Raw genomic sequence first — 27927 nt, forward strand, 5'->3', positions numbered from 1 at the left:
TTAGCATCAGGGATCTGACGGTAATTTTATTTCTCTTGTAAAACAGAGTAGGGGTTAAATAAAGGATATGGGGTTTGCTAGTCCAGTGACTCTGAACTCTTTTTTTCTTGGAACAATGAAAGGGACAGTGAGAAGGGGCATGGTGGATGAAGAGGTTTTTTTTAATATGCAGGTATTTCAGGGAGAAGCACACCATTCCATCTGTATTCCCCCATCCCACTGGAACTGGTGCTTGGAGGGACAAGAGGGGGTGAGACTAGTCGATCAGTCATCAGTGTTGCCAGAGAGGTCGAGGACAGACATCATGGAATCAGACAACTTGCTGGCGAGTTTATCTGCAGATGGAGAAATACAGGTAGTCACTTGGTGGCTGGCTTGCCAACAGAATGCCCACAGGAGCTGGCCTAGAGCTACCCTGGTCTATACCAAACTCCCAAACTGGCTCACTTACTCCCAAGACTAAACAACAAAACAACTGGGTGGGGGGTGTTGGCAGCCAGCATGCAATCTCACAGGTAGACCCATCTGCCTACCTGTGAAATGCTCACCCCAATATAGCTTCTATCTCAGAGTGTCAGACTCACTGGTCTCCAAGTATTTTTATCCCTTCCTAGTATCCAAACAGCAATTTTCTTTTACTGCGTTGAGCTTAGCACTCTGTCATTACACTCAAAGCTCTCATAGCAAAGGGGCAGCATGGAATTAGGGACTTTAAACCTAAATGCTCACCTCCCATCCTCTAGCCATACCCTACTGTCCCTCAGGGTTCCCCTCAGACATAACCTCCTCCAGGAAGCCCTCTCTGATCACCCCTACCCCACCAGAATCCAGGTTAGGTTCACCAGGCTGAGTTAGGTTTCCTCACTCTGCTTTCTGTGTCTGTGAATACTCTGTGATGCCAGTGTCTGTTTTCTTATTTCCTCCTCACTCTCTTATAGTAAGACCAGGAGTTCAAGGGTAATTCATCTCTGGATTTCCAGTACTCAGTGTGAAACCAGGCCAAGAGCAAAGAATTGGACTTCTGTGGTCAATCCTAGGTTTACATTTTGGCTCCATTAAATAGCAGTTGTTTTACCTTGAGTGTGTCAATTAATGTCTCTGGGCCTCAGTTTTCTCACATACCAAATGGGGATAATACTTGCAATGAGTTAAAGATTAGTGGAACATGAAGACCTAACTCAGCCAACTACACAACAGACCACCATTAAAATGAAGGAGGAAGTTCTTTTGTGAACTGCCATTAAATGGAAACATGATGTGGCAAAACTGTATGTTCAGGTGACTAGTGTTTGCATAGAAACAGAGGACAAAAAATATAGATATAGAGATATTTGCCTGTGTACCTATCTCAGAAATGAGATAGAAGAAATTAACTGGTCACTCTGTGAAGAGGTCTAGATGACTGGGAGATTGGAAGGAGAAAAACATTTCGCTGTATATCCCTTTGTACCTTTTGAATTTTGAGTATATCACCTATGGATAAAGTAAACATTACATAGAACCCGTAAGCTTCCCAACACAGAGAAAGCAGCTAAGAAATAAATGGTGGCTATTTGACACATAGACTAGGCCAATGGTTCTCCAAGTATGGTTCCCAGAAAAGCAAATCAGCATCAATCAGGAACCAGTTAGCAACACAAATTCTTGGGCCCAATGGCCAACATACTCAATCAGAAACTCTGGTGGGGGGTGCTCAGAACTCTGTGTTTTAACAAGCCATCTAGGCAATTCTAATAATGAGTAAAGTCTGAGAACCACTATGCTAGTAGGTGAGTCCCCTAACCCATCCCTGTCCCTTAACTAGGGTTAGCCTGGCACTGGACACATTCAGGAGCTCCTAATCGGGCCCAAGTGGGCACTTTTTGGAGCATGCGAAGGAGGGGTATGATCAGATGCCCCCACCGGTACGCTTCTGCATCTTCTTCTTATTCTTCAGGGCAGAAGCAAGAGCCTGGCCCTGCTGCAGGGGATCGGTCTCCATGATCCTCTGCAGCACTGGGCGGCGGTCCACAGGGCAAATGTCCACTGTGCTACTCTTCCTGGGGTAGTGATCCGCATTGCGTTTCGCCCACCCCATCTGATGTCGGTTCGGATTGGTGCAATACCCAGTGAGATCTCCAATCTGTAGAGAGAGAGGACAGCAGTTAGGTCTGGGCCCCTAGAGTACCACCAAGACTTCTGCAAAGGAGACAGGTTTGGTTAAGAATAGGAAGCCTAGAGCCACACAGAACTAAGCTCCAAGTCTGGCTCCATCACCAACTAGAAGGTGCTTAGTTAATTTCTCAGCTGTAGCTGGCTCATCTGTCAAATGGGGTAGACAATGGGTAGCTTACATGGCTTTTGCAAGAATAAAATAAAGAAGCAGGGTTACTTAATCAATGACGGTTGGTATTATCCTTTTCTCAAGTGACCCTACAAAGTCTTACTCAATTTAAAAGTATTTTCCATTTTTCTCTCATTGAGTAAATTTATTTACTTATTTATAATTTTATTGTTATGTTAGTCACCATACAGTGCATCATTAGTTTTTGATGTAGTATCCCATGATAGTATTTTCTGATGCCTATTCTGTGCCCAGCTCTATGTGGGGAAATGAAGAAACGAGTCAAATGCAGTCCCATCTTTGAGAAGCAACCAGTCTAAAGAGGATACAACCAACCAATACCACAAACCAAGTTAGAGTTTGTTAAGTGCGCACCAGAAAGACACAGCGTTAAGTGGCAGAGGTTTTGGAGAAGGTGGTGGTCAATATGCTTCTACTGATGGGAAGGTCATTCCTGACCATGAACAATGGAAAAAGCACAGAAAATAGCTGGGCATCCAAAAGGGTGCCTGTCTGACTGGAGTACATGTGGGTACACATGGATGGTAAAAGCAAACATTGACAGAAAGTTCACAATGTATAGTACACACATATACATGTGTGTACACATATATATATGGACACATATACAAACTCATTACTCCTGCAACAGTGCTATGACAAACAAAGCACCTAAGGTCACAGAGCTAGCAAACAGGAATAAGTAAGAACCCTAGCAGTGAGGCTTATACTAATGTATGACTACCCATTACACTATGATGGGGAAAAGGCAAGGCTACCACACTATACAATTCTGGGGCTGCAGCAGAGAGCACCATTCACAATATGGCACACCTAAATGGTTATCTCTCAGAGTTGTACAAGGAAGTGGCCCTGCTCAGGTTCCCTGAACCTGAGTCTGGAACCTATAGCATAGAGCAGGGAACTACTCTAGGTCCCTAAGGAAAAACAGTATGCTCTGGGGCTTATGGGATCATTGAGAAATACTACCAGACAGACTTAAGCACACAACTTTACACTGGTTTTCCTGTAAGCACCAGGGGAATCTTGAAAACTATGAGAATGAGAATGGCATGTCACCACCACACTGCAGGCCTCATCATCTTGCACAGAATATAGGTGCAAGTTTCCTTCCTACGCCCCCCCCCACCTCCACCCCAGTCCCTTTCTTCCCAACCTGATTTTTACTGTGGCTGCCAGAATGAAAGTTCCCTTTTTTTTTTTAAGATTTTATTTATTTATTTATTTATTTATTTGAGAGACAAAAAGAGAGCAAACATGAGTCTGGGGGGAAGGGGAGGAGGATAGAGGGAGAGGAAGCCTGATATAGAACGCTATCCCAGGACCCCAGGATCATGACCTGAGCCATAGGCAGATGCTTAACTGACTAAGCCACCCAGGGGCCCCCTGAGTGTGTGTTCTAATACATGATGACTGTGTCATTTCCTTGCTTAAGAAACCCTTCCAGATATTGTGGAACCATCGAAAATAAAGGATGGCTCTTCAGTAATCATGGGGCACAATCTACAAGATAAATTTGTAAGTGAAATAAGCAAAGTGCTGAATACAACTAGCATGCTATTATTTGAATTAAAATAGATCTATCTCTGTATAAGTATACATGCATGTGCATAAAAGATAGAATAGCTATGAAAAAGACATTCAAGTCTGTGAATAGTGAGTGCCTTCAAGGAGGGGACAAGGCAGCTGGGAGACAGCTGCAGGAGAGAAAGTTACTTTTCACTGTATCCACTTTAGTGTCTTTTAAATTTTATACCACGTACACATACTACCTAGTCAAAAAATAAATAAAAGGTATCCTTTTTTTTTTTTTTCAGGGAGCCCGATGCGGGGCTTGATCCCAGGACCATGGGACCATGACCTGAGCCAAAGGCAGATGCTCAACAACTGAGCCACCCAGGCTCCAAAAGGTATCTTTTTTTATAAAAAATATAAAATATGAAGAACATTTTAAATAAACAAAATGGGGAAAAATAGAAAACCCTTTGACAGAAAAAAAACAACCAATTGTCAGTGTTTTCCTAACACCCCTGGTTTAAGGTCTAACTCAAGGACTGCTATGATCTGATTCCAGATTCATCTCTCCTTGCCTCCACTCTCACTCCAACCACCCCATAGTACTAACGTTTCCCCAAAACACCATTCTCTCTCCTCTTTGGGTCTCAGCATAAGCACCATCCAAGCTTCTGGCCACGGGCCGCTGCCTGACTCATCCAGAGAATTCCTCAGCCTCCAAGAAGTGGCATAAGGATCAAGGCCTTCAGGGGACTTCCCTGACCCACAAGTAGTACAGGTTAGGGCCCTTGGATCCATGCTTTCCCAGCCTCTGCCCTCACCCCTAGTCTGCGTGTCTCCTGTAACAGTGCAGAGGTCTGTATGTGAAACCCATTGAACTGTGAACTCCTGAAGGGCATAGATAGGGAGACTGGCAGAAGCAGCTGAAAAAGCCTCCAGGAATCATAAGCAGGCATACTGACTTGATCACAGAGGTACTGGGGAGCCATGACAGGTGAGGTGACATGGCCAGACTGTGCAATTAGAAACCATGGCACATATGTTGAGGTGAGAAAGGGTTAGAAACTTGGACTAGGCTTATAGAAATGGCAGGGACTATAAGAAGCTGATAGCTTCTCAACAGACATAGGAGGGAGAAGCCACAGGACTTGCTGACTGACCATCTGGTATACTGGATGCTAGCTGGAGGGAAGAGTCAGGAGTACCCAGGTTTGCAACTTGAACAACTGAACAGGGATACCTGTTTTCTAGGCTGGAGCCAGGATGGAAAAGCTACTTGAAAGAGCATGCCTCCTCCTTGGACCTGCCATTGCCTGGTAAAGGATGCACACACCTGATGCCCACAGGGCCCACGGGGAGTGAATGAATGACCTACATTCCCCACCCTTACAGGCATACCTTGTAGAAACCAGGCAGAAAGGACCAACCACTCCCCAGAGCCCTGGGTAGAGGAGAGGGTTACCATGAAGAAAGGGGACGGGTACCTTGTACACAGTGGTTTTATTTTCCATGGCATCTGCTATTTTCATCATCGGAGAATGGAGCCACTTAATCTCCATTTCAAGTGGGTCCATGTCACCCAACAGTTCATCTGCTTCTCCAGTGGCCAAGCCTTTAAAACAACCAACACCACTGTCAGAGCCTAACTCCTCCCTGCTGCCAGGCCCCCTGCCAGTGCCCCCACCAACCCATTCAGGCCTCAGTGGAAAGGATATGTGGACACTGCCCAAAGGAGTTGGGAGAGAATGCTCCTTCATTCCTGATGGGAGGCCACATGACAAAGGATTAAAGACATGGGTCTTGCCATAGGGCATTCACATGCAACCAGGGTCAAGCATCATCATAGGAACATGCACTCTAATTCATCCCAACTACCCACATGGTAGAAGAGAGAAGTAAAATTCAGAAAGAGAATGGACCTGCCAGAAGCCACCTGGGGAATAAAGTCTGAAGCAGGCAAGTCCTCTTGTCCTCATCTGTAATCTAAGGACACTAGAAGGCCCTGAGAAGGAAAGCTAGTGGCCCTCAAGAGAAAACAGAAGCCAGGCCAGCCAGGGCTACTTCCAATGCCCGTGTGTCCACAGACAGGCCCAGAGAGCACAGGGCACCTTTCTGAGGTGGGGTAGAGAAGGAAGGAGAAGCCATAAGCCAAAGTCGCAGATGGTAGTACCTGAAGAGAACAAATTTCCTATAGGAGTTTCTCAAAGCCACATCTCTGTACCCCAGCAAGTGATCACCATAATAACAACTAATATTCACCAAACACACACTCAAAGCCAGCACTGCTGTGTTTTTACATATTAAGTTAGTCTTCATGACCATCTTACTGGGTGAGTGCTACTGTCTCCATTTTATAGATGATGCCATTGAGACTTGGAGAAATGAAGTAATGTATGCAGCATCACAGAGCTAACAGGAAACAAAACTTGAATTTAACTCCAGGCAGTCCATTATTTTATCCACTTAGCTACTCCAGGCTAGGACAGTCTTAGACTACAGGGCAGAAGAGTTGCTTTAAATACTACCTCTGCCTGCCACTGACCATGCACCATTCAGGAAATACCAGCTTTCTGTGACTCCAGTGCCTCCCCACCAATGGGGGGTGAGAACAAAACTCTAGGAATAGACATGCAGTACCTGAGACAAAGCTTAGAGCAGCGAAGGGGTTTTGGAGAGGAGTGTTTTAGTCCACTCCAGGTCCCAAGAGATGGGGAAAGGACCCTCATATTTCCTGAGCAACTCACTGTGTACACGGTACTTTGCAGACTTTCTTTCCTATCTACCAAGAGTCCACAACCACCCACACGGCCCAGGTTAGAATTCTCCACCTTGTGGAAGAAAACATTAAGCTTAGAGTTGGTTAAATAACTTTCCCAAAGCCAGAGTAGGGCCATGGCAGGGTAAGATCAAACATGGGATTTGTTGCTGGGTCTATGTGCCTCCCACCTAGGGCAAGACAAAGTACCAGGCAGGCCAGTCCACTCGGCCCTACTTACATTCCATGGTATCTTCATTGGCCTGCTCAGTATCCTCAATGTCAAAGACTTCAGTCATCTCCTTAATGATCTCAGCACTGAGATGGGCAGGCAGAGTGTGAGTGGCAGGTGGGAGTGTATAGAAGCTGATCTTCCCGCTGCATTGGGAGATAGGAGGAAACTGGCAATGTCATTAAGAGAACAAATGACCAATCAAAGAGAGGAGGAGTTCCCAAGTCATAAACGATGAAGAACAAGGAAAACCCACAGTAGCTTCCAAACAGTAAGAAGCTGACTTGTTGAATAGTCACTGGCCACAAATTCCAAATGGGGACATGATCTGGAGCTTCGGCCTTCCCCTGACCTAGGAAACAGGATGCCAGGCTGCCCCACCACCGCAATAAACAGAGATGCACCCTCCCCACTTTGTGGAACCTGACTCTCCACATGTCCACCCTCACCCCTAGCCTTCTCCTCACCTCACCCAGTCAGCCAAAACAGCTTTGGCTGCCTGCTCCTGACTGTATATGCCTCCCTTCTTCTTCTTCCCCAAGCGGTGAGCCACCGCAGTCAGAAAGTGCTCAGTGGTCTGGAACCCAGAGATGCCATAATAGTTGGAAATCTGGTGAAGAGAGAATGAAAAAAAAACATGAGGAAAAATGAAGGGCCCTTGGAGCTGAGCAAGGCACAAGCAAGAGTCTTCTGTACCTCCTCCAGGTTACAGCGTTGGAGGATGGTCTCTACCGGGGTCACAGGGTCTATCAACTTCTGCACGTGGACACAGTTGCGCAGGATGGTGCCCACCTCTGAGTTCGGTCCTGGGACAATGCCTGGGGCATCCAGCAGCCTAATGAACTTGTCCAGATAGACCTCCTGCATGAATCTAGGACAGGGAAGAGGAGCTAAGAGAGACTGCAAGGCACTCATGAGCTGGGATGTATCTGGTATCCCCTAGGTCCCAGGCACACAGCTGGGACAGGGGCGAGGGGCAGACAGCACACTGATGAAGATGGAGAGATGCGGGCCTAGGGGCTCTGGGGCCTACAGACCTGGGACTAATGCTCCTCTAGTCCCTGCCACTGGTGACTAAGCTGCAGGACTGTGAGCAAGCTCCTGATTCTCTGAGCCTCCGCTGCCCCATCTAGAAAGTGGAGTTGCTTACCTATAGCCCCATCCTGCTTGGCTGCTAAGAGACTTCAAGGAGCTGAGGAGGAAGGACCCAGCTCAGTGCCTGGCCCACACCTAGGGTGTACCAGGTCAATGAGGACTATTACTGAGACTCCCGTGACCAGGGAAGAATCAGAGGCTGGGCCAAGATAAGGAGAAGGGCAGGGGCTGAGGACACAATAAACGGGGGAACAGTATAGTCGAGGAGCTGTGGAGCTGGGGAGCAGGGAGGTGCTTACTTGGTGACGCCAGGAACGGCTCCCACACTGCATGCACGGCTGCGCTTCAGGCTATTGATCAGGCTGCTCTTCCCAACATTAGGAAGACCTACAAAGGAGTGGCAGATGACTCAGGCCAGGAAGGGCCCTAAGGAGCATTTGGGCCAGCCTGTATGTGGGCAGCACAAGAAGGGACAATGACCAAGCTATGGGGAAGCCAAAAACAGAGACTGGCCTTCCCATCCCAGACCCTGACCAAGCCCCAACATGGCCTACCTACCCTTTTCCTCCATTTGTGAGCATACTGGGTAGACAGGTCCCTCTCTCAGTAATGACACTCACCTCCCACTTACAACCAGCCTGGGAAAGGTGCTCAACGCAAGGCCTCTGTAACACGATCCAACAGAAGGCAGACATGAAGAAATGTCTGCAGAACAGAGAACCATCTGTCCTGATGTAAAATTCACCCGGTGGGGAGTGGGAGAGCCCTGTCCAGAGGGCTGAACCACTGTCTGCCCATGGTGTATGCTTTCTGTTCAAGCATCTATGAGTACCTCCAGGCCTGTGGATGTCTTTGTGGGCCACCCCCTCACCAAGTCTCTTGTTCTCACCATTCTCCTTCTCTGTATGCCAGAATTTATGCACATAATGCTCTTTTTAAGATTTTATTTATTTGAGAGAGCAAGAGAGAAAGAGCACTGGGCGGGGGGACAGAGGCAGAGGAAGAAACAAACTCCACACTGAGCAGGGAGCCCGACATGGGGCTGGATCCTAGAACCCTGGGATCCTGACCTGAGCTGAAGGCAGATGCTTAAGCGACTGAGGCACCCAGGCGCCCCCACAGACAACTCTCTTATGGATGATGGATGTGCCTACGTGTGTATCCCCCATGTGTGGAAGTCTCTGCACATCAATGTGTGTGTGTGTGTGTGTGTGTGTGTGCGTGTGCATGTGCATGTGTATGCATACATATGCACATGCACATGCATATCTCTTGGTTGTTCTCATTCTAAATATTACTCTTTTTTCTATGTTTACTTTCTCCCGCTCAGTCTTTTCCTCTATCATGTATTTCTTTCTCTGCATAGCTCTATCTAAGCACCTTTCTCTACTGGTTTTTCTCTTTGTCTCTCATTCTGGCTGTTGACCTTTCTGATTCTCCCCACCCCATCAATTCTGCCTGCCTCTCTTTTTATTTTTTGCTTTTTTAAATTTAAATTCAATTAATTAACATATAGGTATCATTAGCTTCAAGGTATTATTAGCTTCAGAAGTGGAAGTCAGTGATTCATGGTTCTTACATAATACCTGGTGCTCATTACATCCCGTGCCCTCCTTAATGCCCATCACCAGTACTCCATCCCGCCCACCCCCTCCCCTCCAGCAAATCTGTTTGTCTCCTATGATTAAGAGTCTCTTATGGTTTGTCTCCCTCTCTTACTTCGCCTTGTTTTATTTTTTCCTCTCATCCCCTATGATCCCCTATTTTGTTTGTTAAATTCCACGTATCAGTGAGATCATATGATAATTGTCTTTCTCTGATTGACTTATTTCACTTAGCATAATAGCTTCTAGTTCCATCCATATCATTAAAAGTGGCAAGGTTTCATTTTTTTAAATTCTGTCCCTCTTTGCCAATTTCCCTCAGTCTCTCTCTGTTTCTTCTCTCCATGGGCTTGTCTCTGTTTGTATGCCTCTCTGCACATGTTTCACTGTGCTTCCTTCTATCTCTGTCTGTATATCCCTAGCCCTCCCTGTCTCTATTTCTCTGTAAATATGTATTGATCTCATCATAGACATGTTTGTGTATTTGACTCCCTCTGTGGCTCTAGGGATGTGACTGAGTCTGAAGGTCCAGTGTATCTGAGCACACGTGTCTCTCTGTGCCTTTATTTGCTTGCAAGAAACAGAGTTGGGGTGAGTATGTGCAAAGGCCTTGGGTCTGCATGTGTGTTGCCTCTGGGTCTGGACATATCTGCACAAGTGTGGATCTGTACATATATTTGTGGATCTGTATGTGTTTGTAGGACTGTGTGTGTTCCTCTATGTCTACCTCTTTTGTTCTGGTTCCTTCCCTGTGCACCACTCTCGGAATCTGTCTATCTGTGTCTGCCTATCTCTCCATTGTTTCTCTTGAAGGATTTTATTTGTCATAGAGAGAGTGAGAGAGTGTGAGCACAAGCCAGGGGAGTGGCAGGCAGAGGGAGAAGCAGGCTCCCTGCTGAGCAACGGGTCCAATGTTGGTCTTGATCCCAGGACCAGATCATGACCTGAGCTCAAAGTAGATACTAAACCAACTGAGCCACCCAGGTGTCCCTCTCTCATTGTTTCTTTGGTTTGTGTGTCTGCCTCTCTACATGCATAAAGTATCTAGCCCTCTTATGTCTCTCTCTGTAGGTCTCTATATCATTCTGGTGTGTTTTTGTGATCATTAGCTCCCTCTCTTGGCATGCCTCTGTCGTTTAAATCCATCTTTCCTTTCCACTCCTCACCAATCCCATCATTTCCCAGTTCATTTTCTATGTCTATTCAGATCTGTATATCTCTACCTTTTTCTCAGTATCCAGCTCTCTCCAATATCCTTCTCTTTTGGCTTTACTTCCTCTCCCTGACAGTCTATCTCTGCTTTTCTCAATTTCCCTCTTCTCTCTCCCATCATCCTTCCCTCAGTGCCCTGGGTTCCAGACATGCTCCGGTATGAATATTAGCTCTACCTTGTCTCACACAAGGCTGCTCCCCACAAGTCCCTTTCCCTTCTCTGGGCCTTAGTGTTCTTATCTGTCAAAGAGATATGTTCACTCCTCCTTTCCACCACCCACAGTTCTGGTAAGATGAGATGGCACCAAATCCAAGCACAACCCTATGTTATATGGTCCACGGTTCTAACACTCAACATATGGTGGTGACTCTCAGTATGCCTTCCTATGTTCACCAATACATATTACAAATCACAAAACAGTTCCTGAACTGCTCCTCTCTTCCCCAGAAGGGTAACAAAAGCTCCCAGAATCCTTTGCCCAGTGAAACCCCTACCCAAGGAATAAGACTGGGCCCCACAACCTCCCCACAGGTCTTACCCACAACACCCACACGGATATGGGTGCGCACTTCACCAAGGCGGCAATAGTTCCCCAAAACCCTCATGAGGTTTTCAGCTCCAAAGCAGGCTTTGCTTTTCAGCAGTGACTCAGAGGCCTGATCCACTGGAACAGTGCAACGATTCTGGAAAACGAGGGGTATTACAGAAGAGGCATCAGGTGGGAAATGCAGTCTGAGTCCAGATTTCCAGCTTTCAGTGAAACTCTCAGGGCCACCTCCCTGTTATCTCCGAAATCCCCAAGGCTGAAGCAGAGGGCTTCTCACACAGGTCCTGAATACCTACCATCTCCCTGCTTGTACAAGGCCCGTTTTTCCACTGTCATTGTGTCTTCAGTCTTCTCTGCCCCTGCCTCTCTCTAGAAACACATATCTCTTGCCTCCCTCAGCATGGAAAGGATGGCACCCTGGCCTCTTGTCAGGCCGGGTTTGAGTTCCAGCTCTGCCTCTTACAGATGAGTGTGCATCAAATCCTCCCCTTCTCTGGGGCCCAGTGCCCTCATCCACAAAACAGGGACACTGCCTTCCCTGCCTGTGGTGGGAAGACAGTCTCTGGCCCACAGCCTACCTTCTCTTATTTCCTCACTTAAGACAAGGCCATTCCAGCTTCCATCTCCTTACTCCTGATGCCACATCCTCTGCCCAGAATGCCTTTATACCTCCTCCTCTTTCCTTACCCACCACAGCACTGCAAAATAGGAATTAAGCTAAATATCCATCAGTAATAAACAGGTTAAGGAAACAGATCCTTAAAGTGGAATACAAATGAAAGAGAGCTGTTAGAAAAGGATGCTCATCACATTTCTGCCATTGAGAAGGTTAAAAATTATAAATAAGGTTATCAGGTTCTCCCAAATGAGTAAAGATTAAAATGCTTAATGATATCAAGTGTTGGAAAGGATGTAGGGAAATAAACCCTCTCACACATTCATCTACCCCAGTGGTAGGAAGATAAACTGGTACAGCCATTGGAAGGGAGGGAATTTGTCAGTGTCTAGGAAAATGTAAAATACATAGCCACTCCACCTCTCAGTATCCAACCTATATAAACACTCATCTACCAGCCAAGATAACATATGCAAGGGTATGTGCTAAAGTACTGCTTTAATGGTTAAAAATTGGAAACTAATTTTATTTAGCAACAAAAAAGTACATCTCTATTTAAAAAAATCTGCCAAGGTCAGGGGGGAAAGCCAGCCTTAGAATGACACACAGGAAACTCCCAAACACTTCCTTCTCTTTACACATACATCTACATATATATAGAGCACAGAAAAAGATCTGAAAGGATATACACCAACCTAACAATGGTGGTTACATCTGCGTATGGATAAAGGTGCCTAGAATTGAGAGTAATGATAAAAATATTAAAGCTGTCTGTAACTGCTTTTACTTCTTCTATTTTATGTTTTCATAAAGAGTAAGTTCTACACCTAGAGCAAAGTTGAAAAATGTCCCCCAGCACCGAGTTTCTCTCCTCAGACACAATCAATGTTTCTGTAATACTTTAATAGTTTACAGCTAAAATGTATTTCTGTGTTCATTAGAAAGTAGTGTGATTTGTGTTAGAGAAAAATGAAGATATATGTTTTTAAAAGCTAACAGTTAACTACATTTTCCAAATTTTCTAGGATAGTATGTACTACCTCTATATCTGGAAAGAAAATAAAAAAACTTTCCCCAAAAGCTAAAATATAGGAGGAGTAAAGCAAAACAAGTATTAAAAGGCCATCTAGTAAGGTAAAAAGCTCAAAGTTGAAAGCCCAATTCAATTACCAAAGGGCTGAAGGCCCTAGTGCAAGTCATGCTCCTCTAACCCTGGCCCCAGCTTACCAGGTTTTTGACCTGATGCTGTGTGCTGGCCTTAAAAGCCACAGTCGGCAGCTCATTCCGAAGGTACTCCAGCCACTTCTCTACAACCTCTTTGGGGACCAGGTCTGGGGAAATAGAAAAAGGTAGGACTAATAAGGAGAATATCACTTCAATGGCTCAGTCCAAAGATATATCCACCCACTCCCAAGGCTAGGCCCACCTCCTTATCTCCCTGGTCCTATCAGTACCTGTCCAGCTCCCAGGTTAAGATTAGAAAGGATTTCTCTAATATCTTCCCTGCCTTTTTCAAGCCCGGCTATAACCTTGAGAATTGTCATTTTGAACTCTAGATCTGACATATTACCAATGTCTCCCATCCAAGTACTAACCAGGCCAATGTCTGTATTGATTAGGTCCCTAGCCTTCGGTACTGCCTCTGGTTCTTTTTTTTGTTGTAAATTTTTCCGCTTTGTCATTTTGTCCAGCTAAGAGTATATGAAGGAGCAAGTAAAATACTAAAAGGGTGGCAACAATCCCAGGAAAATATGCTTTAACCAAATCAGAAGAGATCCCAAATCGTGAGGGGGGATTTCTCCCCCCTCACGATTGGGTGAGGGATCTCCTCTGATTGGGATCTCCTTTGATTGGGATCTCCCAATCTCTTCTGATTGGGATCTCCCAATCTCTTCTGATTGGTATCTCTTCTGATTTGGGGATAAAAAGAGGTTCAAAAAGAAAGAAAAAAAAGAAAAAAAGAATTAAAAAAAAGAGATTGAATTAAAAATTCAATCAAGAATTTAAAAAAGAATTAAGAAAAAAAGATTGAAGAGATTAGGATCTCTTCTGATTTGGGGATAAAAAGAGGTTCAAAAATAAAGAAAGAAAAAAAAGAAAAAAAAAGAATTAAAAAAAAGAAAATGAATAAAGAAAAGTATAAAAAAGAAAAATATAGGGGAACCCTCCTACACTGTTGGTGGGAATGCAAGCTGGTGCAACCACTCTGGAAAACAGCATGGAGGTTCCTCAAAATGTTGAAAATAGAACTGCCCTATGACCCAGCAATTGCACTACTGGGAATTTACCCTAAAGATACAAACGTAGTGATCCAAAGGGGCACATGCACCCGAATGTTTATAGCAGCAATGTCCACAATAGCCAAACTATGGAAAGAACCTAGATGTCCATCAACAGATGAATGGATCAAGAAGATGTGGTATATATACACAATGGAATACTATGCAGCCATCAAAAGAAACGAAATCTTGCCATTTGCGACAACATGGATGGAACTAGAGCGTATCATGCTTAGCGAAATAAGTCAAGCGGAGAAAGACAACTATCATATGATCTCCCTGATATGAGGAAGTGGTGATGCAACATGGGGGCTTAAGTGGGTAGGAGAAGAATCCATGAAACAAGATGGGATAGGGAGGGAGACAAACCATAAGTGACTCTTAATCTCAGGAAACAAACTGTGGGTTGCTGGGGGGAGGGGAGTTGGGAGAAGGGGGGTAGGGTTATGGACATTGGGGAGGGTATGTGCTTTTGGGTAAATTGGAAGGGGAGATGAACCATGAGAGACTATGGACTCTGAAAAACAATCTGAGGGGTTTGAAGTGGCGGGGGGGTGGGAGGTTGGGGTACCAGGTGGTGGGTATTATAGAGGGCACAGCTTGCATGGAGCACTGGGTGTGGTGAAAAAATAATGAATACTGTTTTTCTGAAAATAAATAAATTGGGAAAAAAAAAAGATTAGAAAGGAAAGTCTAATCTAGGAGACCAGTTGGCCCTGAGAGGACCTCTGTTCCCTGGGGAAAATGAGAAAATTAGCTGCTTGGTCCCAGATACTTTCCTTCCAACCCAGGCTTCCTAAAGATCGCATTTATCACTCTCTCTGTGGATCATTCTAGGTTGGGCCAAATGTCAAGAATAACTCTGATAAGAATATGGCTATCATTTGTAGAGTACTAACCATGCATACACCAAGCACTTTATCATTAATTCTCACAACGACCCTGTGAGATTAGGACAATCACAGCCCATTTTACAGCTAGAGCAACAAAACCTCTCAGGTGACACAACTTGTCCAAGATCCTAGAGAAAATTGACAGAACACCTGGGATAAGACCCAGACCTCAGTGACTCCTGAGCCCATATACTCTTCTGCCCTAGTCTTTGGGTTCCAGCTTGAGGCAGAGAGGAACACTCTGGGGTTGGCCAATAAGGCTCAAAATGGCAAGAACAAGGGACTAAAAGGCAGAGAAGCTTGGACCCCATCCCCAACCTCTGCTTCACTGTGTCTGAGTGTGCATGCACATGTGCATGTGTGTGTATGTCTTTAAATAAGTGATTTCACCTCTCAGATTCCAGGCTTTACAAACTGAACACGAATTCCTACCTCACACAATTGTTTTAACTACCACTGGGCTGCTGAGTCTCAGGGTCTGGTCGGAGCTAGTCTTTTCAAGAAGGTCTGGTCTCTGCCCTGCCTTACCCAATTCTGCCCCAACACCCACCAATCTTGTTCAAGACGAGGACCAGCTTCTTATTGCCTTCTGCCTGCAGGACAGCCTCCTCCATTTGGAAGCAGCGGCAGCCCAATGGGTCCCTGGCATCTAGGACTTCCAAAATCACATCAGAGTATTCTACCACCTGCAGGGCAAAGAACAGGGGATGAAGGCAGAGAAAGGACTGGGTATGAATCATGCAGGTCCATAAAAGAAAGGTCTCCACTGGGGCGCCTGGGTGGCTCAGTGGGTTAAAGCCTCTGCCTTCGGCTGTCATGATCCCAGGGTCCTGGGATCCAGCCCCACATTGGGCTCTCTGCTGAGCGGGAGCCTGCTTCCCTTCCTCTCTCTCTGCCTGCCTCTCTGCCTACTTGTGATCTCTATCAAATAAATGAATAAAATCTTTAAAAAAAATTAAGGTCTCCATCTCAATCAGGAAAAATAGAAATGGAGAGGAGGTGGGATGGGATTGGTGCCCTCCCTAAAGAGCCTTAAAAAAATGGGTCCCATACCTTACGGAACTCCTTATAATAAGCCTTCCTTGTTGCCTCATCATCCAACTGAGGAAACATATTTAATTCTTGCAGAACTTCCTCCTAAAGGAAAAAAAAGAAAGAATTGTCCAGTGAGGGAAAAGGGAGTACAAGTTGGGGCTTTGGAAACCATGACAGGCTGTGGGAGCCATGGAAGTCCCAGCCCACCAAAGAGTAACTGACCAGCCAATAAAGCTGGAAACTGAAAGAATGGACAGAACCAGATGAGGCACGTCTATGCCTATCAAGTATGTGTTTAAGCACTAGCTAGGGACCTGAGTATGCACCTGTGTGTGAGAGGAAGGAATGTGAGGGGGAGGTGTAAGTGAAAAAAAAACAACCCATGTGGGAACATGGGATAGGGAAGCCAAAATATGCACTTTATGCTAGAAAAGGAACTTTGAGCTGAAAAGTGCATCCTCTGTGAAATGAGAATATATTCCAGAAGGGCAATAAGTCCAAGGAGGAAGTTGGTATCCTCTTCACATACCCTCCTCTGTAAACCTTTCCTTCATACTTATTCCCTCTACCCCTGTGCCCTGGTCCTAGGTCTCCCTCTACTCCTAATCCAGTCTTTGGGGCCCAGCTTAGGAGAGGACCTATCCAAGGTTGCCCAATCACAGAGAAGGCTCAAAATGGCTCTCTGCTTCCCTCTCATAGCTCTCTCCCTCCATCCCCACTGTTTCTCGCCTTCTCTGCACCTATCTCCAACGTCCCCCTGCAATGATCTCACATCTTTCCTCTTTCCCTTTCACAGGGTAAAGGCAATAGATGCTTCTGAGCAAACCCGAATGAGTCTAAACCAGAAGGGAAGGCTACTCTCTTACCTTATGCTCAAATTCCTCCTGGCGTTGCAGGACATCCTGACAGTAGCTCTCGATGGTCCTGCGTCTGTGTCTCTCTTGCTCCCGGGCAGCCTGCTGCTTCTCCCTCATCTCCTCAACCTAACAACGGAATACACAGCAGGACTATAGCTGACTAGGTCTGTAACCTAAGGGAGGGATGGGAGACCTACAGTAACAGGGAGCAGGTGACAGAGGGAAGAAACAGGGTTGACAGAGGTAGGAGGAGCAGGGATACAGAGAAAGAGCAGATATGTTAGCAGAAGATAAGGGGTTTGAGAGAAAGGAAACAAGAGATGAAGGAAGGGAAAGTGTGGCAGAGAACAATAAAAAGAGGGCATGTGAAGCTGAGTGAGAATGTGTTCTAGGCAAAGGGAATCAATTAAGACCAGATGGAGAAAGAGGACAAGGTCCTGGGATGCTCCGTCATCTAAAAAGCAGGAAAAGGAAGGAACAAAAGAGACTGGGAAAGAGGAAGGAGGACATCCAGGAGAGGGAGATAATAAGAAAATCAAAGTGAGAGTGCTTCAAAGAAAGCATGGTCTCAAATCCTGACAATTGGCATAAAATGTTGGAAGGAGACTATCCATGAGTGTGAGGTCACAGAATGAACTGGTGAGGTTGACAGGAGAGGTTTCAGTGGAGAAGTGGGAACACAGCAGGGCAGCAATGGACTGGGAGGTGAGGGAGAGATAAGCAAATGGAGACACTAAATCAAGTATCAAAGTGACCACCTTTTCTTCCCTCTTCCGCAAACAGCCTCAACAACCCTTACAACTCTTAGGGCACCTGGATGGCTCAGCTGGTAAAGTGACTGTCTTTGGCTTAGGTCATGATCCCAGAGTCCTGGGATAAGCCCTACATCTGGCTCCTTGCTCAGTGGGGACCCTGCTTCTCCCTCTCCCTTCACCTGCTACTCTGTCTACTTGTGCTGTCAAATAAATAAATAAAATTTTTCAAAAACCCCTAACAACTCTGGTCTTTGCCCTTCCAGTTACCACTTCTGTGGACCTGGCAGTCAGGCCAGGCCCTCTTCCTCCCCCAAGGTCAAGGGCTTACCCTCTTCTTCTTTAATTCAGCCTCCCGACTGGCATGGTCATTGGAGTGAACAAACTGGGGAGCAGAGGCCACCTTGGAAGCTGCTTTCTTTCCGTTCTGTTTTGCAGGCTGGTCACCATACAAAAGGCAACAATGAAACAGAGCTAATGGACCCATGGAAATCACTCTTACTGGAGGGTTAAAGCTGCTCAAAATGTAGTTGTAGGGAAAAGAGAGGAATAAGCAAAAAGAAGAGCTCTGTCCTCAGAGGTCTGCCCATCTGGCTAAAAGGAGACCCTCCCTCTCCTAGGCAGAGACTGACTGAAGAACTCAAAGAAAGGTGGGGGCAAATGGAAAAGTTTCCCAAGTAAAGGCCAAGGGAAACACTAAAGTAGCTCTCAAAGTGTGGTTCTTGGACCAGAGCAGCACCATCACCTGGGAACTGGTTAGAAATATGAATTACGGGATGCCACAACAGACCTAAGGAATCAGAAAATCAAGGGTGAGGCCCAGCAGCAATTTGTGTCTTAACCAGCCCTCCAGATAATTCTGGGTAATCACCTAGAGGGCTGGTTTAGGTTTGAAAACTTTAACCATGTTAAAATTTGAGAACCACTGCCCTGGCCTATCTTATCTGTCTCCACCTTTCATAGCAGGACCAAGAGCTGGAGGCAATTATGTTTTGGCCTCCCTCCTGAACAAGAGCAACAGGGACTTGGCAATCAGACAGACTCAAGTCCCAGCTGTGCTACCTTGAACCTAGGAACTTTCTCACCGAGACTCAGTTTCTTCATCTTAAAAATAGGGTGATCCCTACACCAAGGTAACTCAAGCACAAATCAGCACATGGCTTGTGGTGTTAACTTAATAAATGCTACTGATTCCCTACCACAGCCAACCAGAGAGGGAGGGAAAGCCAGATCCTCTGATTCCAATTTGCTGCTCTGTCTGGAATGACCCAACATATACTGGGGTTTCTAGACCTCTTCTAGGACAGGGAACCTGTTCCTGACCTTACCCCTAACAAGGGGTATACCTTACCTGAGGGTCAAGCCAACTTACCTTCTTGCAGCCTTTGGAACCTTTACCTGGTTTTTTATTTTCTACAGGGGAAAAAAAAAAGCCATTATCCACTTACCCAACACCTGTTTATACCTTAATCAAAGCCAGGCCACACTGGCAACCTAAGGAAGACTGAGACACCATGTTTGTCCAGGTCCAGAACAACAAAGACATGGAGATAACAACAACAGGGTCAGAGGAAGTACTGGATAAAATGTTTGAGACATTATTTCAATGCAGACTGAAAAAATGCTAATGGGAATCCTGTGAAGAGTGCTTGCTTTTAACTCTTCTCTCTCCCCTAACTTCTGGCTGGGGGCAACTCAATAATTGCTGCACCAAGCTCAAGTTGGGGGCTGACGGCATAGGAAGGTGATCTGAGGAGTCCCAGGTGGCTAAGCCAGGGCAGATGCCCTCAGCACATGGGGAGAGAACTGCTCCTTCCTGCTGACCCTGCTCAGGCCATTACCTCCAAAGGGACTTGCCCTGTTTAGCCAAACTGTGGCCTCCCTTGGATACAAGGAAGAAAGAGCTCATCTTCTTCAATCACATCTAAACAAAGCCCAAGAACTTAAGAGGCCTCACCCTCTTCATGAGAAGTCTCATCTGCCATTCCCTTTACAGCTGGCCTCTCAGGGAAGAATGGCTGCCTTAATTCTTACTTCCTGCAAGGGGGCTAAAGGAATTTCTAGAGGGGGAGGTTCTGGAAGGTCAGGATATATACAAACAAATATAGGAGCAGCTTGGAATTACCAGAGAACATGCTCCCCAACCACATAAGGTGGTTCACACCGAAGCAGAGTTAATATAGGAAACACAATTTAAATACTATTGCAAATACTTAAGGAGATTCAAAAAGATACCTCAAAGGAACTGTGTGAGAAAAAAAATTCTCAAAACTTAATACTGAATAAAAATTCAACAGATGTAGCGAAAAACAACACAGACACCACTAATAACCAAACTAATAAGCTGGAAGATCAAGAGAAGAGCTTGCTTAAAGCAAAAATCTAAAGAAATGGAAATTATGAGTAAAAATAAAAAATGAAGAATGGGCCCAGGAGAGCTGATATCTAAATAACAGGAGTTCCTAAAAGAGAAAAAGGCACAGATGGAGAAGCAATTATTTTTTAAAATAACAGATGAAGGTTCTTTCAATTGAAAAGTCTTGAGCGTTCAGATTAGAAAAGCTCATTGAACACCAAGACTAACAAAAAAAGACATACCATAGGGATACCCTGATGAAAATTCTTAACTCTAAGGATAAAAAGAAAATCTCATAAACTTCCAAACAGGAGTTTCCAACAAAAGCAAATATACAACTCTTAACATTTAAGACAGAATAACCATTACAAAGTTCTTTTTAAAAAAGATTTTTTATTTATTTGAGGGAGAGAGAGAAAGAGTGAGCACGAGCGGGAGGGGCAGAGGAAGGAAAGATAATTTGAAGCAGACTCCTCCCTGAGCATGAAGCCTGACAAGGGAGGGATTCAATCTCCCAACCCTGAGATTATGACCTGAGCTGAATCCAAGAGCTGGACGCTTAACCAAGTGCGCCACCCATGCACCCCGTACCAAAGTTCTGAAACAAGGAACTACATACCAAGCTAAATTACTATACTTAAGCAACAGATCACTCTTACAAAAAGTTAAAAAGCATTTTCAGATATGCAAAGATCAGCACCTGTGCTCTGGTAAAACTAGAGATGACCCTTGAACAACTTGAGTTTGAACTCCACAGACTCACTTACACACAGATTTTTTTTTATAAATACATGTAGTACTGTAATTGTGTTTCCTCTTCCTTCCAATTTTCTTAATAACACTGTCTTTCCTCTAACTTCTTGTATTGGAAGAATACGGTAGATAGACATCTAACAAAATATGTGTTAATAGACTGTTCATGTTACTGGTAAGGCTTCCAGTCAGTAGTAGTAGTCTATTAGTAGTGAAGTTTTTGGGAAATCAAAAGTTCTATGTTGATTCTTGACTGCACAGGGGCTCGGGGTCCCTAACCCCCATGTTGTTCAAGAGTCAATTGTCCTTGGGGCGCCTGGGTGGCTCAGTGGTTATGCCGCTGCCTTCGGCTCAGGTCATGATCTCAGGGTCCTGGGATCGAGCCCCGCATCAGGCTCTCTGCTCAGCAGGGAGCCTGCTTCCTCCTCTCTCTCTGCCTGCCTCTCTGCCTGCTTGTGATCTCTCTCTGTCAAATAAATAAATAAAATCTTTTAAAAAAAAAGAGTCAATTGTCCTTAAGGAAGTATACCAACAAAAATAAAAATTAACTCAGAATAAAGATCTAAAGCTAAAGGAAACAAATAATGATGGGCAGGAAATCTATTAAAACTTACCATTAAATTTTTTTAAAACTTACCATTAAATCTTTAAAATGCTACTAATATAGCTAAAAACTCTAATACATTTTTAGAAAAGATTTTTAAAAACTAGGAAGCATATCATAAGGAAATAGCTCAGAATCAAAATACCAAATTATTTCAACAAAATCCTGGAATCAAGCAGCAGGGGTTGGAGAGAAGTAAAATCATGAAAGCATTACTTTGTCATTACTTTGGAATGACAGGATAAAAAATAGTTATTACTTAACTTTGGTAAAGTGACAAGAGAAGCTGAAGTTTAATTATGTCTGATATAAACATGAATGCAACTACAACATAACTTTATCATCACTGGGGGAAACCTGGGTGGCTCAGTCAGTTAAACAACTGCCTTCGGCTTAGGTCATGATCCCAGGGTCCTGGGATCCAGTCCTTCACTGGACTCCTTGCTCAACGGGGAACCAGCTTCCTCCTCTGCCTGCCACGTGCTCTCTCTGACAAATCATTAACAAAATCTTCTAAAAAAACTTTATAATCACTGGTGGAGGAATTTTTTTGAACTTGAAAAGCAAATAAATAAAAGACTAAGAAGAAATAAACAAAAAATAAAAAATAAAATGGCAGAAATTAGACCAAACATATGAATATGCACAGATCAAATTTCCCTGTAACAACAACAGACCTCGATAGAATCTCCTTCTCTTCCAAAGTACTCATGTTGCAATGAAAAGAATGTGAGGTTGGGAATGAACCAGGACTGGCCATTTTACTCAATAATTACTATCTGCCTAATGTCCCTGGAAACTGAGGGCCTGTGTCAGATATAGGGACACAATAAAAAAAAATACATCACTTAGTAAGGAGAAAACACTCCTTGCAGGGCTCCTCAATAACCTCCCCAGATTTGACCATTATCATTACCATTTGGGTCCAAGGTATTGCTGAGAGCTCAGACAGCTGCAATATAAGGCACCTCCCCCACCTTCCACTGCAGTCACTCCACTTAGCCTGATCATTACTTAATTGCAATTTGCCAATCACAGTCTGTGTTTTATGAGCACATGTAAAGTTTTTTTTTAATATTCACAATTTTTCCCACTCATGTAGATGTATATGATTGTTCCTTAACAGGTAATGGTCATACGGTTCCAAAATAAGGTGTATTTTGAGAGGTCTTCCACACTTTTCCCTAACCACTTTCCTCATTGCAACAAGAAACCACTTATTAGTGGAAACGCAAATATAGGTAATCTTATTTCCCCCCATTTTCTCCCATTAAAGATAACAGTATGTCCTCCTGTTGACAACTTGCTTTTTTCACTTAACAAATCCTGGAGATCTTTCAATCAAATAGTTCTTCCATATAATAGTCTTTCTATATAATCTTTTCATACAGTACTTCCTCCTTTATTTTAAATTGCCAGGGTTCTCATAGTTGGGCACCTGGATGGCTCAGTTGGTTAAGCGTCTACCTTCGGCTCAGGTCATGATCCCAGGGTCCTAGGATCAAGCCCCACATTGGGCTCTCTGCTCAGCAGGGAGTCTGCTTCTCCCTCTCCCTTGGCCTGCTGCTCCCCCTGCTCATTCTCTCTCTCTCTCTCTCTCTAATATATAAATAAAATCTTTATAAACTGCCAATGTTCTTTTATATGCATATACTCTATTTAACCAGCTAATTACTCTTTTTCATCACTATCAGTAATTTTATTGTCCTCTGGTATTTGGTGTTCTTAAATAAAATATAATTAATTTTGTTCATATTTCTTGTGTTACTTGAAAAAAATGATTATTTGCTTTTGGTAGTCACCTAGCCAAAGTCTGATTCCTGTCAAAATTTTTGTATGATTATATAAAATAAGTGTATTGAATTTTTTTTCCACCAAGCCCACACAGGCAGGGCCACCATTCACACAGAGTATGGGATCACTGAGTTGCACAAGTCTTGTCTAGTCTATGTTGTCATTTTCTATGTGGATTATAGCAAGATAAAGGCAGGAAGCACAGAACCAGACCTGCCCTAATGCCCTTGCCTTCCCTCTTACACAGGAAAGTCAAGTATCACATTTGTCTTCTCTCTGTAAGCTTTAAGCATAGTGGGAAGAAGAGCACTATGGAGACATTCCAGTGCCTGGCACAAAGTTAGTACCAAATAGCTATGACCAGTTATGCTGGGCCCTTGAGACAAAAAGATAAACCAGGTATGAGTGAGAAGTTAACAGTGCAGTGGAGGAGACAGACCCATTTATACAGTGTCAATAGTCCCAGTTCCTAGGGGCACAGACCATGGAAACCAAAAGAGAAGCTTAATGGGAGAGATTCCTAGAGGAAGTGATGTGTAAGTTGAAATCTGAGAAATTAGCAAGAGTTATCCAGCTGAAGAATGAGGTAGAAGGGAAGAAAAGCATCTCAAAGGCAAAAAGAACAGCAATTTGTCCCCACTGGCATTTACTGCTATTCACCTCAGATCAAGTCAATTAACTGTGCTGAGTCTCAGTTTCCTCAACTGTAAAATGGGAATGCGGGATAAGGGGACCACCACCCCCAAAGAAGTTGGGAAGACAACAATGATACCATACGTAGAAGACAGAGTAAATGATCTGGTACATACTGAGCCATTTTTTTAGGTTTTTTTAATTATTATTTTAGTATAGTTGACACACAATGTTATACTAGTTTCAGGCATACAACATAGTGATTCCACAAGATAAGTCTAAGTCTATGCATTATGCTCTGCTCACCCCAAGTATAGCCACCATCTGTCACCATACAGTGCTACAATACCACCAACTCTATTCCCTACACTGTAGCTTTTAATCCCAAGACTTATTCATTCCATAACTGAAAGCCTGTATCTCTCACTTCCCTTCACCCATTTTGCCCCATCCCCCCATGCCATACAGAGCAATTTTTTAAAAATAGAACTAACCTAGGATCCTGTGATCACACTACTGGATATTTACAAAAACACTAATTCAAAGGGATACATGCACCCTAATGTTTATAACAACATTATTTACAATTATCAAATTATGGAAAAAGCCCAAGCTCAAGTAGCTAGCTGCACCATGAGGTACCTCACCTCAACTGATGGATGGATAAAGATGTGGTGTACATATCCAACAGACTCAACCATAAAAAAGAATGAAATCTTGCCATTTGCAACGATATGGATAGAGTAAGAGAGTATAATGCTAAGCAAGTAAGTGTATAAGAGTATAAAGCTAAGCCAAAATAAGTCAGAGAAAGACAAATACCATATGCTTTCACTCAAATGTGGAATTTTAAGAAACAAAACAAATGAGCAAGGTTAAAAAAAAAGAAAAGAAAGAGAAAGAGACAAGCCAAGAAACAGACTCTTAACCACAGAGAACAAACTGATGCTTAACAGAGGAGAGGTGGGGGAAATGGGGGAAATAGGTGATGGGGATTAAGGAGTGCACTTGTAGTGAGCACTGGGTGATGTATGGAAGCGCTGAATCACTATATTGTACACCTAGAACTAATATAACATTGTATGTTAACTTTCCTGGAATTAAAATGTTTTAAAGAAATTTAAAGAATAAATTTTAAAAAGTTGCCATGAAATACCACAAAGAGTCATGAAAGCTTATCACTGGGAGGGGAGTGATAAAAGAAACTCACTGTGTCTATGCTTCATCATGATGACTGGCTTGAAAGCAGGTAGGTTTAAATCTGCAGGCCTTCTTCCTGTCAGAATGGAAGAACCAATGTGAAGACAGGTTGGGGGACCACAATGCCACAAGCCCCCTTCCAAGCCCCCTACAGGCAAAATGACATGTGAAAAGAACTTGATAAGGAAGCCCTAACAACTGGAGAAACTAGAAGAAGAGGCTGTAATGGAGTTGGGGCCTGGTGTAGCTGTCTACACAGGAAAAGCAGCATCACACTATCCAAAAGGAAGCTAAGTCTAAACCTCTCTTCCTGGGTGAAGACAGTGCCTCAATTTATCAGATGAAATCCTTGGTCCTCAGTGTTATATGCCTTAGTACTAACCCTCTCCATGCTAAGGGGATGGGGTGCACAAGGATGGCCTGTTTCTACATATTAATAGTACCTCCTTTCCCAAGTAGGGCGTTCTATATCTGATCTACCCTGGAAGTAGGGAGAAAGACAGATGGATACCAGCAGTCTACCTTAAGGAAATGGGACCGCAGAACAACGCTTTTAATCTGTGTTTATTAAACTAAGGCTAGGAGTCAGTGCAAAATCTTGGTCGGTGGGAGGGGAGAGTGTATGCCTGCATGTGTGGTTGGGGTCTGTTCCTCGGTGAGTGGGGTAAGGAGATGCCTTCTGCTGCTCTACTCTGGGGTGTAGAGGAACTAGGAAAACCAACACAGTGGCTATGTGCATCTCTGCCACATGGGAGAAAAGTGCAGGTCTGTACATTTCTAAGTTGGTGGGGAGGAGTCCTGGGTCTCTTTATTCTTGGGAGGGCTGGGGTAAAGGGAAGATGATATGCCTGTCTCCACTACAAGGTGACATTAGTTGACAGACTAACAAAGCGGGGAGAGGGAGATAGGCAGTTTTTCATGAATGGGGTCTGCGCTTTGCCTGCTGTGGGCTATTCTGGACCCTTCCATAGGGGTGGGATGGGGAACAATCTGTTTATCTTTTATATGGGTTGAAGTCAGCAGTGTGCTAACACTGATAGGAACAGGACCTCTGGTCCTCCGCATGGAAGGACACAGCTATAAATTCAGTGGATCAGCCCTTACACTTTGCAAAGAGGGGGGCAGTTACCCTGGATGGAGAAAAAGAGATTTGAGCTCATCTACCTTGGGTAAGCGGGGAGCTCACACACACAAAATATGTACGGTGATCAGTGGTGTCACTGCCTCTCAACACTGCGGGGGATGCTGCACCTCTCTGCTCCCTTGGTGGTGGGGGGGCTGTCTCTCATTTGCTACTTTTGGGGATTCCAAATCTTTGGGGGAAGGAGGAAGGGACGGATGATCTTTGTTTACCTCAAAAGGAAAACAAATCTGAGCTTCTCCACCGTGGGGGGGGCCCATAAGGGGCAGATCTGACAACATTCGGGGTTAAGGATTGTTTCTCTTTGCTGCAGGGCATTTCTGGGGCCGGGCCTTTACAAATTCGGCAAACCAGCGCCTCCTTATGGGGTGGGGTGAGGAGTCAGGTCTGATTTTCCACAATGGGGATTCACTCTAGGCAAAAGGAGGAAAATATGCGTGGTTCTCTATGGGCTGAGGCACGTGCCAACCACTTAGAAGAGGGGTGATCTAACATCTCTGCAGTAGTGGGGGCGGGCTTCCACAATTAGTTACAGAGGTGCGAGGCAGGGAAGTCTCCATCTCTTCAGTCTCTGTATACTAAACGTTTCTAAGCTCCTCTGTACTGGGGTCCGGCCGGGAAAGGCGGGAGTGTATGTCTGCGGAGGAGGTAATACATCAAAGCCTATGTCCAAAGGGAAGCGGCATGGAGGCGGATCTGTGTGCCTCCGCGCCAGTAAAGGTCCACAACGCTCACCCGAGGTGGGGAGGGCGGTATGTCTCTATAACCGTGGGATCGAAGTCGCCACATGGAGACGCCTGTCTACACTGGAAGAGTGCAGAATGGAGCCTTGCTATCCTGAAGGCAAGAGGGCACTCGATGCTTCTCCACACAAGTGGGGTCTGTGACTTTCTACATTTTGTAACCAGGGATGTACACCTGGCTGGATAGGATGGGACCGTGCTCCTTCACCCAGCGAGAGTGCATTTAGGCACACTGCCCATTTACGGAGCAATCCCTCTTCCTAATCTAGGCCCTTCTACCTACCATGGATGAGAGCCGGTTCTCTATCTGTCCATTCCAGGCTGGAAGACACTTCTAGCTTCCACCTTAAATACACGATCCTCACCGCGCAGCTGGCTGAGAGAGCGCTCACAACGAGAAAAGAGGAGAGTCGTCTCTTACCTCCACTTCCGGCGGGGATCAGACCGGAGAGAACCGCACCACGATAGGGTTAGTCCGCAAGCTGCGCTCGGGCCGCTAGGCTCCGACTTCCGGATCCCAGCCTCGCGGCGCCGATTTGCCCGCCTTGCTTCCCCCTCCCAAGGGGCGGGGCTTCGGATTGATGGCTCGCGCCCGCCACCCCTACTCCGCTGGCGTACTGGTCCCGCCTCCCTGATACCCCGTGAGGTGAGGAAGAAACCGAGAGGGGTAGGGTGGGAGCGGCGGGTCGACTAGTGCGGACGTATAATCTACTTGTAAGCCAAGATCTTGTCTGTGGGCCTCTGCATGAGCTTAAATATGCCTGTTCCCGGAGCATAGTGACCAAGCAGTCCCCACCACCGCATCAGAGAAGAGCGCTGGTCAGTCCCTTTGTCTACAAAGGAAGATGGCGACGGGCAGGGTGTGGGAAAATGGCCGCCTGGGTCACATGTCTTGCCGAGTGCTCCCCACCTAAAAAGTGACTTGGTTAGCTGTTCCCAACAACCTTTCTGGTTTGTAAGGCACCA

At 45.0% G+C, this 27927-nt stretch overlaps 1 protein-coding gene across 3 annotated transcripts; it reads right to left on the reverse strand.

The window, feature by feature from the left end:
* Nucleotides 1-27493, reverse strand: GNL3L (G protein nucleolar 3 like). Of its 3 annotated transcripts, none has more exons than XM_044235942.1 (16): nt 27383-27493; nt 25088-25153; nt 19110-19150; nt 18069-18176; nt 16995-17111; nt 16147-16230; nt 15644-15779; nt 13149-13252; nt 11297-11441; nt 8241-8328; nt 7543-7717; nt 7314-7456; nt 6856-6992; nt 5344-5471; nt 1903-2122; nt 1-335 (listed from the first exon to the last, which is right to left on the reverse strand). In XM_044235942.1, the coding sequence occupies exons 2-16, from the start codon at nt 25104-25106 to the stop codon at nt 265-267; spliced, it is 1716 nt and encodes a 571-aa protein (XP_044091877.1). In that variant the 5' UTR covers nt 25107-25153; nt 27383-27493; the 3' UTR covers nt 1-264. The 3 variants fall into 3 exon arrangements, with proteins under 3 accessions (XP_044091877.1, XP_044091878.1, XP_044091879.1); XM_044235943.1 differs by lacking the exon at nt 27383-27493 and adding an exon at nt 27245-27374; XM_044235944.1 differs by lacking the exons at nt 18069-18176; nt 19110-19150; nt 27383-27493 and having other exon boundaries at nt 25088-25151.
* Nucleotides 27494-27927: the final 434 nt, after the last annotated feature.

This window comes from Neovison vison, chromosome X, assembly GCF_020171115.1.
Source record: "Neovison vison isolate M4711 chromosome X, ASM_NN_V1, whole genome shotgun sequence".
Classification (NCBI taxonomy): Eukaryota; Metazoa; Chordata; class Mammalia; order Carnivora; family Mustelidae; genus Neogale; species Neogale vison.